Source organism: Colossoma macropomum, unplaced genomic scaffold, assembly GCF_904425465.1.
Source record: "Colossoma macropomum unplaced genomic scaffold, Colossoma_macropomum, whole genome shotgun sequence".
Taxonomy (NCBI): domain Eukaryota; kingdom Metazoa; phylum Chordata; class Actinopteri; order Characiformes; family Serrasalmidae; genus Colossoma; species Colossoma macropomum.
Window position 1 is genome coordinate 10,873,423 of NW_023494807.1, and position 15,709 is coordinate 10,889,131.

At 41.9% G+C, this 15,709-nt stretch overlaps 1 protein-coding gene across 4 annotated transcripts in view; it reads right to left on the minus strand.

Moving 5' to 3' along the window:
* The window catches only part of limk1a (LIM domain kinase 1a), a 92,624-nt gene that overhangs the window by 45,312 nt on the left and 31,603 nt on the right, over positions 1 to 15,709 (minus strand). Inside the window, exon 1 of one of the 4 annotated variants that reach the window (XM_036556571.1) lies at positions 15,148 to 15,260. The exons of 2 other annotated variants lie outside the window; for them this stretch is intronic. In XM_036556571.1, coding sequence (XP_036412464.1) covers positions 15,148 to 15,173 — 26 coding nt within the window. In that variant the 5' untranslated portion in view covers positions 15,174 to 15,260. Of the gene's footprint in view, positions 1 to 14,568; positions 14,762 to 15,147; positions 15,261 to 15,709 lie in introns of those variants that run through there. One more of the 4 variants, XM_036556570.1, reaches the window with a different exon arrangement.

The window sequence follows — 15,709 nt, forward strand, 5'->3', positions numbered from 1 at the left end:
AAAAAACAAAATCACAAAGATCACAGCTGAACAGCAGTATTTATCTAATTATTTAATTTAACTTCATCATTTTCAGTTGTGCAATGCAGCTTTAATGGGAAGAATTAGATTTTTGAATTAATATTTGTTTTTATGTGCCTGAATTGTGAGACAAAACTGGCATTTCGGTTTAAAATATGCTCATTTTTTAGGTAAAAATGAAATATGACAGTAATAAAATATTTTCTGTCCTTCATGCATGAAAGTTATAAAATATTAAAACACAAAAAAATCCACAGCTGCGACTTAAAAGTGCTGCAGTTGCAGAACCACTCAAATGTAATTACGCAATAATTTTTTATTCAGCTTACTTCAAATTTTTTCCTATTTGCAAAAACAATATTTTACAAGACACATCAATAACTTTTCATCAAATTCAAATCATATGATAAAATATCTCCTATTTACAAACTCCTATTTACAAACACTAATCTGTTAATATAGCAGAATTACCATATTGTTTTTATGAGCTATGAGTCAGAAATAAGTAAACAGAATGTAAAAGGTGTCTGAAGGCTTAAACTGGATGGTTAAGCAATAAAGTGGTTTAAAAATATCACAATCTTTCATTACTGTATTTCCAAGCACCAGAAAGCAGCAGCTAACAGTGCATACAGCATTAGGCTGTTGAATAAGGCAGCTGTCAGTCAGCGCTGGGGTCAGTCTTGGCTAAAAGCACGGTCCTCTGATGAGTTATCAGCGTCGGCTCCCCAGGGCTGCATTATCTGTCCGGGGGAGGGAGCCACTGAAAGGCGAGATGAAGAGGATGCTGTTAATGATTTCTCCACGTCTGGAAGAGATCTGGGGCGTCCGACAATGAGTCATTGTTCTCCTGAGCCTGGCCACCGTGCTGAAAGAAGTGTGGACGGACCGCACCGGACCGTGCGCCTCGCTCTATTCATTAACTCCCAGTGGGAATCAGCCTCAGCACTGCATTAAATGCACTCTCACTTAGAGTCCATCCACGTCAGTCTCCTTGACCTTAAAGCAGCAGCAGGATCAGGGCCTGATATCTTCATTCACCATCTTCCTAAGTGTGTTCTTGAGAAAGGTCCTAAGAAAAAGTCTGTGTCAGATTCATGACGTGTTCTTAAAGCGCAGAACTGTTCTCACCTTTGTGCTCTTAAGTATGTGTAGATTCTGTTCTTACCTAAGAACAAATCCCAAATAAGAAAACACTGGTGGACGTCAGAATCTTTGTAAAAACTGCGTAAATTGGATTTTAAGAAGACATTTCTTCTTAGGAATGGTTGGTGATTGAGGCCCATTGCGACTGCTGTTTACACCCCCATTTCCAAAAAAGTTGGGATTAAACATATCAGGAAACCAGCGGGAGTGATTATAAATGCAAATAAGTCCGTTATTTCTAAATTATAGATGATTGTCTTAAATCTCCCTCTTTGCTGTTTCGTATCTACTAGCTAGGCGAGATGGTTGTCTGCATTGCTATGGTGACCAGTAGTCTGCGCTGATCTTCAGGGTTAAAGGGTTTATTAGCAGTTCTACATTAACTCCAGCATTTAAGACCATTTATTGTTAAACCGTGTTGAACGATCAGCAGAGCTTTATTTTACTGTAAAGGAGGAATATTTTATTTTTACCTACAAATCTAATTCTGCTGTGGAGCCGCAACAGGACAGTAAAAGGGCCGCATGCAGCTCCGGAGCCACATGTTGCTGACCCCTGACATATATCGATGTATGTCTGGGGAGTGAATGGTACATTTTGGCTACGTTCACATTACCAGGTTGAAGTGGCACAAATCTGATTTTTTGCCCTAATATGACTCAGATCTGATGTTTTCAGAGCTGTGTGGACACACAAATCTGATCTTTTCAAATCTGACCTCCGTCACTTTCATATGTGGTCCCAGATCGGATACGTATCCAATTTATGGCCATGAATCAGATCAGAATTCACATGCTTTTTTCCCACTGAGCTGCGCCATCATTCAGCGTTACCATGGAAGCAGCGACGAACAGAAGTTAAAGACTGTAAACGGTGGAAAAGCAGCTCATCTCTGAGATGAGAGCTGATCAGAGTTAATTATCTTCTCAGCGAAGCTCGTTCTGCTCGTTAGTTTGTTGCTGATGATGCACGTGATTCATTCGCGTGACGTTACTGAGTAGGATGTGCGCATGAGGGTCATTTCAGGACGCTGGTTTGTTCACATTAATGACAGATTTGAGTCACTTACCTAAACAAGTGTGAATCATCGAGTCAGAGAGATCAGATTTGAGCAAAAAGTCAGATTTGAGCAACGAGGCTTGTAATGTGATCATAGGCTTTGAAATTTGGACAGTGTTTAAACACTACATCAAACTTCTTTTTTAAGGAGGCAGGGAAGTTCGTTATTCTGCAAAACAGCCCTTTAAATGGGAATTTTGATATAAAAACGATCTTCCAGCCCTTCTCTGGAAGTCTGAATGCATAACCGGTCATCACAGCAGATTTCACTTGATTGTAATCTCTTGCACAAAATTTCACAAACAGAAAGTTAGTGACGCACACAACTTCAAACGTAACCTGAGTCTGGTTTCCGACTCTCTGGGCAGACGGAGAGAGAGAGAAAGAACAAAGGAGGGCGAGAGTCCTCTAGACTGAGACAGCAGAGATAAGGCCGAGGTGGTATCTGAGCGAGGAACGCCTGTCTCCACATTCCTCCTCACTCGAGCAGCGAATTATTCACATGCCTCCGTCTCCGGGCCCTATTTTAAGAACCAAATCCAATGATATGGTGAACTAATTTACTCATCCAGGCTGGAGGCTCTCAGAGCGCTTGAATGGAATGCTGAACCCGATAATATGAAGTGCTGCGTCTCCACAGCAGAGAGTGGAGCGATGGAGCCAATCAGGCAGGATTGGGTTTCGCTGATGTCGATCGATTTGAGGCAGAAGCGGATCTGAACAATGGAGAGAGAGGACAGTATCACACTGAGGCTTCCGCCGGGGCGCTCAGGAGGGATTCATGGAGACGTGGAGATGGAGCTCCATTTGGTGGAGGAGCGACACTTCTCCACAGGGAGACGCCACTCGCTTGTGATTTGAAACCAGTTTTGTGGCTTCCTTTCTCAGCTTAGTCTGATAAGCTTTGGCAGATAAAGCTGAACCCCTATCAGTGCAAACACTGCTCAAAAATGAACATCACACACATGTTCAGTGTTAGAGAACTGCTCTACGTCCGGGGTGAAAATCTGGTCTGACAACATGAGGAGGCCGCAGCTTACGTACAGAAATTCAGATGTAAAACTGGACTACGATTTAGAGCTTTAACCGGGCCTGAAATTTTGGTCAAAACGCAAAAACAGCCTGAGAATTTTCTGCCTGAATATGACCCAACACACAGCCTCATGGTTTGAGTCCGAATATAACAGAATTCTGTCTGAACCTGACCCATTCTGAAATTCTGTCCTAAATGGGCAAAGTGTCACAAAATTCTGTATGAAACTGACTGAGTGTAATAAAATTCTGATCAAAACTGATCCAAGTGTAACAAAATTATGTCTGAAATTGACCAAGTGTAATATTCTGACCAAAACTGACCCGAGTGTAACAAAATTCTGATCAACACTGACCCCAAAGGTAGACTGACTGTAACAGAAATGGACTGTCCAAAATGGACCGAGTATAACAGAATTCTGTCTGAAATAGACTGACTGTAACAGAATTCTGTCGAAATGGACCCAGTGTAACAGAATTCTGTCCGAAATGGACCCAGTGTAACAAAATTCTGTCCGAAATGGACCGACTGTAACAGAATTCTGTCCGAAATGGACCGACTGTAACAGAATTCTGTCCGAAATGGACCGAGCGTGACAGAATTCTGTCCGAAATGGACCGACTGTAACAGAATTCTTTGATTATGAAAAAGTGAAAACGGTTGTTTTTTATTATATGGACTCTTTAAAGGGTACATCAATATTTCATTTCATACAGAAACACAGGGCTGTTGTGAAGACCCAAATGGAGAACTCTGAAACAGTAATTTCCAAACAGAACATCACGCTGGCACTGCCATCTGCGCATTCCCCAAAAATCTAATGGGAAACTACCTCTTTCTTTCATTTCCATATGAGACTTTTCAGGGCACTGAGTGAGCTCAGCACACGGATCTCATGGTGAAGCAGATTAAAACAATAACAGAGCTGATCTCAGATCAGGAGAGAGGGGTATGTTCTAACACTCCCTGCATTAGAGCAGTGGCACAACCTGAACTCCTGCCAGCACAGAGGGTCAGTCAGGCTTCCTCTCCTGCTCTAAATCCCTGGGTGAGTCTGACAGGTGTGACGTCGCTTTTGGTCGGCCAGACAGAACGAGGAGTGAAATGTTTCACCCTCTGAAGGAAGCCCGGCCAAATGGAAGTGCTTACGAAGGCACAGGGACAGAGCAGGATGACGGATCCCATCCGCTCACTGAAGGACAGATGGGTGAGAACATTTACATCACAAAATAACTCTGAGTGTTTTGACACAATTACTGCACATGCAGAGCGCTTTATTTGACAAAACTGGATCGGATGCACAAGGAAAGATGCTACAGTGGAACTACACTGCTGTGTAAGAGTAAGAGACCCCCTTCATTGATTACATTTCTAGTCAAAACACTGATTAAACACTGAGAACTGATTGAAAAAAATCTGGGAAAATGGGACTCCTAACAACCACCTGGGAGACCTGGTAGACCCCCAAAATATAGCACTTAAAGCATTCCTCTTTGAGAGAGAGAAGAAAATCAAGCTTTATATATATATATATATATATATATATATATATATATATATATATATATATATATATATATATATCTCGCTGTTGTTGGAAGAAAACCTTGTATCTCCAAAATAGTAACTTTACAGGAGAAGGAAAAACATACTTTACTTTTAATGTAAGTCAATGGAACCAGACATTTTTTCAAGTCATTTTGGGTCGTTTCTTTTAGTCCATTCATCATGAAATTTACAAACAATGTAAAGAGCAACAGATGTTTTCAAATTATGTCAAAAACTGAAAAACGTCAAAAATGGAGGTTTTCTTCTGTCAACAACGATATATATATATATTATTCAGTAACTACAGGCACTCCAGTGCAAACTGGCTGAGCTATTCTTAGTTCATAGGAGTGTGTAATAAAACACTGGGGCGTCAGGTGGGCCCTGGCCATTTAAGGGGTTAAATTGCATTTTTTTTGTTGATCATTCACTTCATACAGAACCATAATGGCCCTAATACCTATGAATAAAAAGACAACAGAAATGGTGAAGGAGGTATTACTGAACAGGAACTGAGTGATTATATGGGGCAATTCTACCAGCTCAAACTTGCTTTTTCATTCTTGGAAGGTGTTTATCTGGAAAGTTCCTGAAACACTGAAATCCAAACTAAGCATGTGATCTCGGGGAAGCATGACCTTCCCGTCCTGCGCCTCTGAAACACATTTCACAACAAATGGGGGATTCCTCCATCTCCCACCACTTGTCCAACTCTTTCTCTTATTCAGTGAAACACTTCTCACAATCGCAGGCAAACTGTTAGGCAACAGGGTGACCAATGGTTACAACACAAGTGCTACAAATGAACCAAGAGAAAGATATATATATATATATGTAAAATCGCTGCTGTCGGAAGAAAACCTTGTATCTCTATTTTTGTAGTTTTTCAGTTTTTGACATTATTTGAAAATACCTGTTGCCCGTTACACTGTATGAACATTTCATGAAGAATGGACCAAAAGAAACGACCCAAAGTTATTCTGAAAAAATTCTGGTTTCATTAACTTACATTAAAAGAAAAAACTTACCATTTTGGAGATACGAGGTTTAGTCCCGGCAACAGCGATATATATGTGTGTGTGTGTGTGTGTGTGTGTGTGTGTGTGTGTGTGTGTGTGGGTGTGTGTGTGTGTGTACAGGTGAAATCAAGTCAAAATATGGAATATTTCCCATTATGAGATAATAATATAAGAATATTCCTAGATGTTCCCTACTTGTTTTAAAGGGGAATTCCATTGATTTTTTCAAAAATTCCTGTGTAATTAAAGCATTAACACATCATTAAACATAGTCGTTCAGAGTGGTTTGGTGTGAAATGCTCTGCAGAATTGTTCACAGTGGTGGTGATAGGAACCAGATGTCTACCTCTAAAAGCTCCTTCACAGAAAGTTTATGTTGTTTTTATGAGATTTAGGCATAAAATGTACTTTTCATTCATGGTGGGAGGATGCCTGCACAGTGTTGTGCGGCAAAAAAGTCCCCAAAGAAAACTTATTTCCACTATTTTATCATCATCAACATTTCATATAAATCTCAGGAGACGCCTGTAGGTTCACTGGTTGTTTCGGATGGTAAATACAGTGGACATGGCGACTCCTGGTCCTGAAGGCATCGCGCTGAATCTCTGGCAGAAGGACAAGAGAAGGAAATCTCGCATTCATCACTGCCACCCCTCCTCCTCTAGAGTGGAACATAGCATAGCAATGAGCGCATGATGTCATCGCTCTTGCAGAAAAGCATGACCTCATCCTCGGGGTGGCCCCACCCCATTGGTGCCTTCGAATCCTCCCCGGAAATCCGGCAACCAATGACAGAGAGGCAGCCCTGCGGTGGCAAGCTCAGCAAGATTGTGCTGTTAACCCTGCCGGTGCCTCAGTATGTAGCGCACCATGTGATCTCTGTACACACACACACACACACACACACACTCATATTTCATACGAATTTAAAGCAGAGCGGTTTGGAGAGTATCGCAGGCCGAACCCTTTGTTACGGACAATGTGGTTTTGTTTTGGTGTTAGGGGCCCATTCAGCAGTACTGAGGCGCACACGCCGGCACATTCTTTGTGCTCACTAAGCTCATTCAGCACATTCTCTCATGAGGAGACAGAGCCCATCACTCTCCGTCTGGCTCAGCGGTGATCAAGGTCGCCCTGTTTAACAGGAAACAGCTCAAAATGGCACAACCCTTTGAGCTGATATAGTATGAAATAATGAGGGGGGATTTCCTTAATGTGGGCTAATAGAGACAATGAGGTTGAAGGTCAATCACCTTATCAGGAGGCTGCATGCCCCACGGTGAACGGCTGCAGAAGCAGGACAATGGAAAGCTGCTTTAAATGAACCCCGTATAGCTGAGTGGCCCTCGTGGTGACAGGGCAAACTGACCTTTGTGAGCCAGACAGGACCGAATTCAAAACTAAGCCCACTTGTCTGCATGAATAAGTGTTCACAACAGCTGCCAAACGTCCGTCTGCTGCCCTGCAGTCGGTCAAGTTCATCACACTGCAGAGAAATATGTGTTTTTACAAGTGAAATCAAGTCAAAATATCTAATATCTTCCTTCTTGAGAATGTTAAACTGTTTTCTAGGCATGTTGTACTTATTTTAAGTCATTTTATCAAGTAAAAGTGCTAAAAAAAAAGCATTTTATTTGCATTTAATTTGCAAATAATTAGTAATAGTTCAGGTTTTGTAACAGACACTCATGTTACAAAACGGTAACCAAAGAAAATATATTTTTTTCACATTTAACACTATTTTGATTATATTTGCATGATCCCTGATTCCTGTCAGCACCACTGTAAACAAATACTCTCTACACTCTTAAAAAGGGGGTTCTTTAAGTCCTTAGTAAAGGGAATGGTTCTAGTTCATAGAACTATTTCATGCTTAAATAGTCCTTTTCATAATGAAATCGTTCTTCAGATGGATGGAGAATGTGTTGGATGTGGTTCTATCTAGAACCTTTTTGAAAATGCTTCTATATAAACCCAAAAAGGGTTCTTCTATTGTAACAAGAATTACATCATAACAATAGTAGAACCCTTTTTGGTGCTATGGAACCATACACAACACCATCAATCTGAAGAACCATTTCAGCATGCAGAGAACCATTTAAGAATGAAGATAATTCTTTGAGTGTTCCTGAGATATTCTCTCCTACACTCTTACAAAAGATGGTTCTTCAAGAGTTCTTTAATAAAGGGAATGTTTTTAAACCATGAGTTCTATATTGGACACATGCTAAAATGGTTGCAGGGTGAAATGGTTCTTCAAAATGATGGAGGATGTGTTGTATGTGGTTCTATACAGGACCTTTTTGAAAAGTGTTCTATATAGCACCGAAAATGGTTGTTCTATTGTTACAAGCTTGACACTGTAACAGTAGAAGAACCCATATGGAATGCTTTCTCCATCAGTCTAAAGAACCATTTCACCATGCAAAGAACCATTTAAGCAAGAAATGGTTCTTTAAGTGTTCCTGGTTCCTTACAGAACCACTGTCTTCATTAAAGAACCCTTAAAGAACCATCATTTTTAAGAGTGTACAATGAATCAATTCTCACCAAACCACTCCGAATGACTCTGTTTACATCTCAACAAGTAAATAACAGAGAATTCTGAAATATCAGTGGAATTCCCCTGTCATGTCAAGCTTATGTTAGGCCACTGTAATCAGTCGTCAGCGTTTGCTATTTGAAGTGAGCGAATGATAAAAGACGAGTCTGGTGTTCAGTCGTTTCTTTAGGCCGTGAGAAAATAGCCGATGCAGAACTGGACAGAGTTCAGCTGCGGTCCTGCTTTGAGACGGACATCTGCCTCATAAATCCCTCACATCTTCCTGCAGGTTTAATTTTGCGTTCTTACACCGCTTAACATGCGTCAGAGGCAAGAAACAGGATGAGGGATTTAATCCCGACCGGGAACATTTCATTTCTTCCTGTACGAGGTCGGCCGTAATCCACGGCAGCGCACCTGCTTTGATTGACTTCCCTGTCCACACTATTACGGAAACGAAAACCAAGATCTCGGCTTTCGCTGTGTATGATCTTTCATCACCACCAGCCATAATTAGGGATGCTCTGATATGGGAACCGTGGGGCTATAATCCAATATTAATGTGCATATCTGCCGATGCTGATAATAAAAAGGTATAAAATGTAGAATATTGAGACAAAATAAACCCAAACAAAAACAGTGTCTTTCTCTCTGGAGAAGCTTATGCAGAGAAAGCCAACCACTAAGCTAAAGTTAACCTGGCAAGCACAGCTGAGCTAGCAAGGATGGTCCATTTGTCAGCTCGTTTGTTCAACCAGCCACACCAGCGTTCCTGGACGTGCACAAACAGCAGAAAAGCGAATAATCTCCCGAGTGGCGCAACCGTCTAAGCGTTGGCCCTATCATCAGGAAATCGCAAGTTCGATCCCTGGTGATGCTACAGCCATCCGTAGCCGGGAGTCCAAGAGAGCACAACTGGCTTCGCTCTCTCTGGGTGGGTAGGATGGCCCCTCCCTCTCCCCCCATCACTTAATGCGATGCTAGTCAGTGCAGGTGTCTGTTAGCTGACGTAACAGATCTGGCGGTTGGCACTTTCCTCCGAGCGTGTTCAGCTGTCCAATGACGTTGCGTGAGCGGCAGTTCGAAAAGATGCGGTGGGGCTTCACAGGTCTCGGAGGAAGCCTGCGCTAGCCTTCGCCCTCCTAGTGTTGGTAGTATTGTGTGATTGGGGGAGTCCTAACTAGCGGGTGGAATTGGGGAGAAAATTGGGTTAAAATAAAAAAAAAAACAATAAGAACCTTCTTAAAACCATCGATACACACAAATTTATATAAATGTAGAATTTAACTACATAAACCTGGATGAAACAAGACAGAATCAGCCAGACGTTCACGGTAAAAACAAGAAGGCTTAACTTGTAAAGCAGGGATGCACAGCTCCGGTCCTGGAGGGTCCGGTGTCCAGCACAGCAAAAAGATAAAGTTAGGAAGTCTAAAACTACAGTCAGGAAAACATCAAAGCAATATCATAGACAGAAACGCTCAGTAGCTCCACAGGGAGAAGCAACACTTCACAAAGAACCTGAACTAAAGCCCAGGCTTAAATACTAAGCTAGATCTAGTCGTATGATACACATAACAGGTGAAACTGTTCGTACTCAGGTGAGCGGGAACAGTGAGTGTGTTTACATGCACTTGATAATCCAATAACTGCGGATAGTCAGATTTTGTCAGTAATCTGATCAAAGCGTTCACATGCACTTGAGTAATCAGATAATGGGGAAACTCCTGGTCTACATGAGTCAGACAGTAATCAGATTTCTGCTTTACAACCAGCCAATAAACTCAAAGAAGAAGACGCAATGTTAACGTAACGTAATACTCAAACTTCATGCTGTGGCTTTTTTAAAAAACATCGCGCCACTTTATCTGGAAACATGAACATACAACATCTAGAAGATGACGAATATTGAAATCCTTCATTCTGTCAAGTGTGTATTTGGTTTCAGCGTCGCTCCAAAAGTGTTCTGCTGCGTCTTGCGGTGACGCTGCTCGCTTATTTTCCTGTACAGCGTCTGTTTTCACTGGGAAATCTCAAAGAAATCGGAGTAAGAGTTTACATGCACTGAGAAATCTGATTATTGAGCTAAAATCCAGCCTCTTTGATGGATCTCTTAATCCACATGTATCAAACACAAGGCCCGTGGGCAAATCAGGCCCATGGCACAATATTATTCAGCCCACGAAATTATTTTAATTTTCTATTAATATTAGCCCATTTCACCATGAGTTACACTACAATCCTACCAGCTACCCAGCATGCACCACTAAAAATGCCAGGTGTCTAGTTAAAGTGAATAGACAGCAAAAAAAACTCCCTCCTGGGGACATTGAAGGAGGTTTAACTGTTAATGTAACCTATTTTATATATATAAAAGTGTTTTAAATGATTTCTTTTGATGAGTTCCAGTATTCATGTAATATTTCAATGTCTATTATAAGTGCCTATAATTTGCTGTTGCAGTTGTGACATATTTTGAATAAACAATGGCCAGTTGCTGCAGAAATCCGATTATGATCGGATTATTGAGTGCATATAAACGTACTCCGGGAGTTCTGGGAAATGGAGTCTTTGAGTACGTCAGAGCCAGAGGGATGCGTGACACTGGAAGATTTGTTTCTGAAGGGTTACAAATGCAGGAACATAATTAAATGGCAGATATTTAAACTTCCAGAGCACAAAAATACTTCATCAATCATTATTTTCAAACATCGGCCTAAACTACCAATATTATTTTTAAAAGGGGACCTATTAAGTTCATTTTCAGTGCTAATGATTTTATTTTTGGGGACTACAACAATAGATTTACATGCTTCAGTGTTCCCAAAACACATTCTGTTTCAGGCAGCTGAGAAAAGTGGGTTCTGTGGGCGAGAGTTTCTCCCTCTAGAGGGAACTTAGAGCTTCGTGACTTTGGAGAATGTTTACATGCACAAAAAGCTACATAACAGTAAAGGAAAGGGGAAAAACCAGAAAAGCATAATAGATCTCCTTTCAGCAAATACACTGACCAGGCACAACATTATGACCACCTCCTTGTTTCTATGCTCATTGTGTATTTTATCAGCTCCACTTACTATATAGGTGCACTTTGTAGTTCTACAGTTACAGACTGTAGTCCATCTGTGTCTCTGCATACTTTGTTAGCCCCCTTTTACCCTGTTCTTCAGTGGTCAGGACGCCCATTGACCCTCACAGAGCAGGTACTATTGTGGATCATTCTCTGCACTGCAGTAACACTGACGTGGTGGTGGTGTGTTAGTGTGTGTTGTGCTGGTACGAGTGGATCAGACACAGCAGTGCTGCTGGAGTTTTTAAACACTGTGTCCACTCACTGTCCACTCTATTAGACACTCCTACCTTGTCAGTCCACCTTGTAGATGTATAGTCTGAGACGATAGCTCATCTGCTGCTGCACAGTTTGTGTTGGTCATCTTCTAGTCCTTCATCAGTGGTCACAGGTCGCTGCCCACAGGACGCTGTTGGCTGGATATTTTTGGTTGGTGGACTATTCTCAGTCCAGCAGTGACACTGAGGTGTTTAAAAACTCCAGCAGCACTGCTGTGTCTGATCCACTCAGACCAGCGCAACACACACTAACACACCACCACCACATCAGTGTTACTGCAGTGCAGAGAATGATCTACCACCCAAATAGTACCTGCTTTGTGAGGGTCCATGGGGGTCCTGACCACTGAAGAACAGGGTAAAAGGGGGCTAACAAAGTATGCAGAGAAACAGATGGACTACAGTCTGTAACTGTAGAACTACAAAGTGCACCTATATAGTAAGTGGAGCTGATAAAATGGACAATGAGCGTAGAAACAAGGAGGTGGTCATAATGTTGTGCCTGGTCATTGTATATACTGATAGTGATAGTTTTCTGATATCATTGTGCAAAGATAACATATGAGTCCACCGTTACAGAACTTTTTGCATCTCACTGTCAGCACAGCTGTCAAGTTTTGTAGTTTTCCTGTCAGTTTTCACACCCTCCAAAAAAAGTTTGTTTCACAAAATTCTGGTGTCATTACAGTAACAGCTAAATTCTTACTTGCAAGTGCCCCACCCAGTGTGATTGGCCAATACAACGCTGTCTTATTAAAGCCCCAGTGGGTCACTCTTGTTCTGGTGAACTATTATACAAATACAAAATATGTCCTGTGAAAATCTTCCAGTGCCAAATAAATGGCTGCTGTAGTTGCCAACATTTCCTCCCTCTGTGTAAACTAGGTAATAGGCCCTAATCTTGGGTCATGCATGCATAAGCAGTATTCTCACCAATCACAAGGCTGATGTGGTTTGCCCCGCCCACAAAACTTTAACAGAACTGTGTTTGATCTCTCTGAGTCTGAGAGACTTACAGAGGGAAAGCTAACCACCAAGCGAAAACTAAACAAGCAAGCAATACTGAGCAAGAAGGTCCATTTGTCTGTTTGTTCGTTCAACTGGCCGTGACAGCGTTCCCTGGATGAAGGTCCAGCAGTAAAGTGAATAAGAACCTGAAGAACCTTCAAGGTTCTCCATGTTGTAGTGAGTAGACACTGCAGGGTCTAGAGCACCACTTGTGCTCTCAGAAATAAAGGTAGTAAACTGTACCCCTCTTGTCACTGGGGTGGGACCCTCAAGGGTCCATCTCAGTGCCTTTAGTCAGGGAACATAACTGTACCATAATCCACTGAAATGATATTTTCTAAGCTGTACTGACTCCACACACCCCGTCTCGTCTCCAAGGCTTTTATTTTATTGTTCTGTTTAAAACATTCGGTTATGAAAAGGTACAAATACGAACTTTTCACCTGGAAAAACGTATTTAAGGTTCACAATTAGACCTTAAAACCACTGTTTACATTGTTTGTACGTTGATGAATGTAAAATGTTCCTGCACAGAACCTTTATTTCTAACAGTGTATGTATGTAGTTTTACTGATTTCTCTGCTTCACTCGTTGTGTTTACTTCTGCTTCAGAGAGCGTTAGACTGCGGGCTGTCATGCCAATCGAATATTAGGCCACGCCCAGACAGTTCTCAGATGGATCTGATAAGCCTTGTTATATTTCCCTTTTTGTATTCAAACTTGGCTGAATGTTTAACACAATTTTATCATCACACACATTTTAAATGCTTTACACTGTGGAATTTTAAAGATCTTCAGGTCTTTCATCTCCCACTTCTAGGCCTGAACGATTTGAAAAAAAAATCAAATTGCAATTTTTCTAATATTGTGACTGCAATTTAAATTGCATTTACTTTCTGTACTTAAAGACCAGGCCTTTGTTTTGCCTCAAAAAAACAGGATATCCACCTTTTTCAGGATCCAGGCTTAAGCGCTGAGCAAAGTGTCCCAGTTAATTGTGTTCAGAAGTTCAATATTGTTAATAATGTAGGCCATTATGGAAAAAAACCCTAAAACTGGACTGTTTCAAATTGTGATTTCAATATAAAACTGATTAATCTTTCAGTCGTACCCACCTTCCTAGTTCTATCACAACTGCAGCCTCTATTGCAACACAAAAGCAGCCAGTTACCCCTCCAATGCCTAACGCCTTCACTTATACGGCATAATAACATATTGATCCTCTGCTTAGTGTTAGCAGTTTAAGCCTGATAGCATCTTAAAAAGACAAGACTACAGAGAAGATTAGGTTCAGTACTAGGTTAACTGACATCAGTCTACCCTGAATGGCATGCTCATCAAGCCACAGATTAAATGTCCAGGAATTTTACAGGCCTGAGGTGTTGCACTGAGAGAGGCATCAGTGGACATGACAGGTGACCAGCTGATGCTGGACATCTCATAACCACAGAAGAGATCGGGCACAGTGGAAATTCACAAAATAAACCCATCTCAGATGATTCTCATGAGGACATTTCAAAGGTAACTGAAAATATTCTGTGGTTCACACAAAAGGGAAGTGAAACTGCAGCTCTACACGCCCTTTTCCAAGCAATACTCTCAAATACAGCACATATAATATAACATGAGATCACGGAAACAATAGGAGGAGGTGCACCGTCACCTTCAGATGATTAAGAAATGGTTAACACTGTGGCTTCTGATTCATTCTCATTGGTCAGTACAGATGCCCTGCAGTTTTCCCACCCCAGCATCACAGCATCTAATGCACAAAGGCTCTGAATACAAGCGTAACAGAGAGTCGGAGGCACAAAACTCAGAGCGAGGAGGCCGAATCAACTCACTTTTTGCCTCGCGGCTGACTCCTGTAACGCTGGTCCCTCCGCGACATCTCCCCTCTGAGAGTGAGGACCGTCTTGTGAGTTTGCGGAAGCTGGCTCATGTTGAAGCTCACGAAAGGAGAGGCCGACCAGCTCTAAACCACACCGCAACTGTAAGCGTTCAGCTCTTGCCGGTGTCTCTCGCTCGCTCTCGCTCTCACTCTCGCTCTCTCTCTCTCGCGTGGTTGCTTTGGTGCTTTTGTTAGGTTCTGAGGGCAGCTGCGTTTTTTTTTGCTATCATTTCCTGTGTTCTGTGCTCATTCAGAGCTTCCTTGGGAGCAGTTGTGACCCCATGACATGCAGCAGTTCCCCTCCCCTCCCCTCCCCTCCCTCCCCTTCCCTCTCCTGTCTGCTCTGTTCAGGGCAGCACTGGTACAATAAGCCAGGGTGGTGCCTGCCTATCAGTCAGACAAGCAGGGCATGTTTCCTACCCCTCTGATATGGTACACACAGTCATCTTCCTTTTGTACTTTATGTAATGCACTCACTAAGCGCTTTTATAATGGCATAATGCCGCTTGCCAAAAGAGCTCTTATTTCTTACCTTCCCCTTTCAGGCCACAGTGCCATTTCGCCGGCTCTTCTGGAGAAACAATGCGGGGCTGATTGACTCTTCTGAACTGAATTCCACAGCTACCTCGTCCTCCCGCGTCTATCTCCGACGAATGTCAGATGAAAAGTGATAGAAAGCTGAGCTGTCAGACCTGTAGTTCCTCCAGCCTGGTTTCATGGTCAGCTGATGCTGGCGAGTCCATTGAAAAATACAATCCAGGCACCCTGAACCGCCAATCATGTGCTTTCCGTGCGCTCAGTGAGGTCATTCAAACGTATTAGCACTAAAAATTGGTGGCTTTTCATTACAGGCCGAACAAAAGCTCAATTCTTAAGTGATACTGGAGCCACAAACGTCTACAACAACTACCATATTAGACTGATTTGAGCCTTGACACAGTTTATAAGACAAAAGACCCAACTGTGGATCAAAAAAGAGGCTTTTAACTAAGGCCTGACCAATAATAATACTGATTTTTAACATTGGAATATCCAATAAATCCACTAAACACTCAAAAGAAAACAATAATATTAGCAAGTAGAATTGTATATGG